The sequence below is a fragment of the Haliaeetus leucocephalus genome, unplaced genomic scaffold (assembly GCF_000737465.1).
Source record: "Haliaeetus leucocephalus isolate CR32 unplaced genomic scaffold, Haliaeetus_leucocephalus-4.0 Scaffold177, whole genome shotgun sequence".
Taxonomy (NCBI): domain Eukaryota; kingdom Metazoa; phylum Chordata; class Aves; order Accipitriformes; family Accipitridae; genus Haliaeetus; species Haliaeetus leucocephalus.
Window position 1 is genome coordinate 635,062 of NW_010972613.1, and position 4,048 is coordinate 639,109.

Here is a 4,048-nt window from a genome sequence, read left to right on the forward strand (position 1 = left end):
TATAGGGGGGTGCAGGGGACTGTGTGGGGCCTGAGGCTGGCCCCAAGGGATTGGTAGGGTGCTGGGGTGTCAGTGAGGTTTGGGTGGGTTTGGGGCCACCGAGCCAAGCAGGGGGTGCTGGGAGCAGGTGTGGAGCTGGGGGGTATAAACACACGGGGACTGGGGGTTGCAGGAGGGTACAGGAACCCCGGGGACCTGTGAGGTGCCAGGCCTTAAGGGTGTGCGGTTCTCGGGGTTAGGGGGTGCTGGGGGGCCGTGCTCACCTGGCAGCTCTCTCCACAGAAGAAGAGCCGGGAGGAGTCGAGTGGCGAGGGCAGCGGGGTGGAAATCCTCGCCAACCGGCCCTACAGCGACGGCCCCGGTGGCAGCGGCCAGTACACCCACAAGATCTACCACGTTGGCTCCCACATCCCCAGCTGGTTTCGGGCACTGCTTCCTAAGGCTGCGCTGCAGGTGGAGGAGGAATCCTGGAATGCCTACCCCTACACCCGCACCAGGTGGGATCTGGTGGAGCTGAAGGGTGGGCTGCGGGGCCAACTGTGCCACCGGGCTCAGCCCCATCCCTGCATGTCCCCCAGGTACACCTGCCCCTTCGTGGAGAAGTTCTCCATCGAGATTGAGACGTACTACCGGCCAGACGCGGGCCAGCAGACTAACGTTTTCAACCTGAGTGCGGCTGAGAAAAGGCAGAGGATTTTGGGTGCGTATGGCCGCCGCGAGGCTGGCTCGAGGCGCCGGGCAGGACCCGATGCCTGCCGGGGTTCCCACGCGGCGCTCCCCGAGCTGGGTGCGTGGGTGTGCTGCAGCGCCCGAGGGGCTCAGCTTCCCTGCTGGCTGCAGGGGCTCAGCGTCTGCAACACGCTTGGCTTTGCTCTCCCTGCTGGCCCTCGTGTTTTGGGGACAGCTATAGAGGGACCCCAGCAGGGGAAGGCACCTGTGCCCCGAGCTCCCTGCCCTGAGCTCCCTGCCTGCTTCCTTGGCAGCACTGCTAGAGTCCGCATTAAAGATGTTTTGGGGGGCAATATTGTCCTCTGCGTTCTTCCCTTGCCTGTATACTTGTTTGTAGCCCTCCCCTTCCCGGTGCCAGCCTTCTCCCCTCTCCTTCCATGTCCCAGCCCCTGTCCCATGCAGTCTGGCATGGCTTTGCCTTCCCAGCCCCTCTCTGGGTGTGTGTGGGAACGTGCACCGGGCTCCTGCAGGGCGTTTCGGATCAGCTGGAGCGGGGGGAGCTGGAGAAGCGTGTCCCCATTTTCCCACCCCCTGCCCTGATTCCCCTGCTCCCCAGGGCTTTGCTCTAGATCGCTCTCCGGGTCCGGGCCCCTCCGCTGCTTGCCAGAGGGACTGGCGGGCAGAGCTGGGAGCCTGGGGTGGGATTCCTCCCTCGCTGGTGGGTTTTGGCCCCGGCTGCTGTGGCCTCCCTTTCCTGGTGGTGTCGATCTGGTCGTTTTAGGCGCTGGAGTGCAGAGCGTGACGCGCTGCCTCTTAAAATGGAGGCCTAAAATAGGCACTTGGAGGAAATGATTCATCTGACCTATTTCTCTCATTGGCTCTTGCGGCACTGGGGACGTCCGGCCGGGATGTTGGTGGCTTGGGCTGGGGGGGACAAATTCTGCCCCTGTCACCGCCAGGCAGCAACTGAGGCCAAGTGGATAGCAGGCAGGGCACGGCCCTGTGCCCGCTGCCTGCTGCCCTGCCTGATTTTCCCCGCCGGTGCCTGTCCTGTGGGCTTTCCGCAGGGCATGCTGCGTCTCGGGTAGCTGCTGTCTCCCATGGGGAGCGGTGCTGAGGTGGGACTGGTCTGGATGCTGACCCTGCTGGTATTTTCTTTGCCAGCTCTCACCCCAGCATCCCGTAACACCGACAGATTTAAACCCCATCTCGCATTTCAAAGGGCAACAGAGTAATGTGGTTTGGACTGTAGGGACGAACCACGGGGGTAACTGCGTCCTCACCAATTTTCTCACAGCAGCAGAAGCAAACAGATCCACCGGTCGTCGCGTGAGTGACGCTGCCGGGAGCTGCTCGGGGCTGGCAGGTCCTATCCCGGCTCCTCACTGCTGACCGCAGTGTGCCGCCATCCAGGCTGCTTGGCCAGCCCGTCAGGCACTGATTTAAGGGCTCGCATTCGCCATACAATCTGGATGCTGCGGGCGCTGCTTTCCCACCCCGTGGTGGGTTTTGCAGGCTGGGGGGGTTTGCAGGGGTTGTGGCACTTTGCATTTCAGCTACCTGCCACAGGAAAAGCCCCGCTTCAGAGCACGTGCCCTGCAACAGTTCCGCGCTTTCTGAGCCTTAGAAGTCCTTTTTCCCCCTTTTTTTGCCCCAAGCTGGAGGAAGAGGCCAGCAGGCACCTTGGGGGTGTCAATGGGGACAAATAAATGCAGGCTCTGGCAGAGCCTGGGGACGGGCTGGGCACTCTGGCTGGGCACAGCTCTGTGAGAAGGTTCTGGGCATCAGCGGGGTGCCCTGGGACCCCCCCAGGACCCCCCAAGACTGGGCTGGAAGGAGCTGGCCTGGAGATGGGGCCGGAGCAGCCAGACTGCAGGAGGTTTTGTGCAGGGTTGGGCCTGAACAGCCCCCCCAAGGTCTGTTGGATGATGTTTTCCTGGGTGCCATCTGTGAGCACCCCCTCCAGTTTTGGGGAGGCCACCCCTGTTTTGGGGAGAGGGGGGACACTGCCATTGCACCCCTGGCTCGACGGGGGCTTCTCCTGGGTCGTGTGGTGGTTTTGCTGTGCTCTGTGCCCTGTTACTGGGGCAGCTGGCGGGCCTCACCACTGCGCCGAGCTGCTCGATCCGTCTGTCCTCAGCACCAGCCCCTGCATCCCCCGGGGTCACCGGGGCCGCTCTCCCAGCTGCCAAATCTCCTGCCTAATGCGCGTATGTGTGTCAGCCCCGGCTCTTCGCACGCCCCGTTGCCTCCGCGCCTCCCCCCGCGCCTTTCACAGCCGCGTGTGCACCCAAGGGGACGTGTTCGCGTGCACCCGAGGGTGCCTTTGATGTTATAGAGTGTTTGCTGCTGGCTGTGTTGGACACGCGGCTTGTGGGAGTAATTTGCTGGGTGCCCCCTCTGATTTTCGTGCGGCTTTCCCCTTTTTTCCTGCTCGAGGGGGGCTCCCACCTGCCCGCGTCCCCTCGCTGAGCGCTGCAGGGTGACGAGCGCTGTTCCCCCCTGCAGACACCATCGACATTGTACGTGACCCCATCTCCCCTGGGGAATACAAGCCCGAGGAGGACCCCAAGCTCTACCACTCGGCCAAGACGGGCCGGGGCCCGCTGGGGGACGACTGGCTGGAGGCGGCTGCTGGTGGGCCCCTGATGTGCGCCTACAAGCTCTGCAAGGTGGAGTTTCGCTACTGGGGGATGCAGTCCAAAATCGAGCAGTTCATCCATGATGTGGGTGAGTGTGGGGCAGCAACGGCAAGCCCTCGACCACCGGCACCTTGGCATTGCTGGAGGGGGGCAGGTTTGGGGAGCCCCGGGGCCATGCCGGGCTCGCTCCCCCCCGCACCCTCCCCGTCGCAGGTTTGCGGAAGGTGATGCTGCGCGCCCACCGCCAGGCTTGGTGCTGGCAGGACGAGTGGACAGACCTGACGATGGAGGATATCCGGCAGTTGGAGGAGGAGACGGCGCGGATGCTGGCGCAGAAGATGGCCAAGTGCGGGGAGGTCGAGGAGCCCCCCATCGCTGGGCCCAGCCCTGAGGGGCGGCCAGAGCCGGGGGGTGCCAGCGGGCAGGAGGGGGCCGAGGTGCAGGGGGTGGCCGATGCTTCCCCTGATGATACCTTTGCCAAGCAGTGGTCCACCTCTTCCCGGTCCTCCTACTCTTCCCAGCATGGAGGTGAGAGACCAGGTCCTGCGTGGGTGGGATGGGGACCCCCAGCCCTCCAGCTACTACCGTTCTCTATAGATGCGGGGGGGACACCCTTTCTTCCCTGGTCTGGGGGGCTCTGGGTGACCCAGGGGGGACTCTGGGTGAAGGAGCAAGGGGGAGCTGTGGAGCAGGAGTGGGGTCTCGCTGCGGGGGGGGGGGGGGGGGGGGGGGGGGCC

At 64.3% G+C, this 4,048-nt stretch overlaps 1 protein-coding gene across 1 annotated transcript in view; it reads left to right on the forward strand.

The window, feature by feature from the left end:
* The first annotated feature begins 3,507 nt into the window (after nt 1-3,507).
* The window catches only part of PITPNM1 (phosphatidylinositol transfer protein, membrane-associated 1), a 6,795-nt gene continuing 6,254 nt past the window's right edge, over nt 3,508-4,048 (forward strand). The window contains exon 1 of the mRNA XM_010564304.1: nt 3,508-3,839. Coding sequence (XP_010562606.1) covers nt 3,539-3,839 — 301 coding nt within the window. The 5' untranslated portion in view covers nt 3,508-3,538. The remainder of the gene's footprint in view (nt 3,840-4,048) is intronic.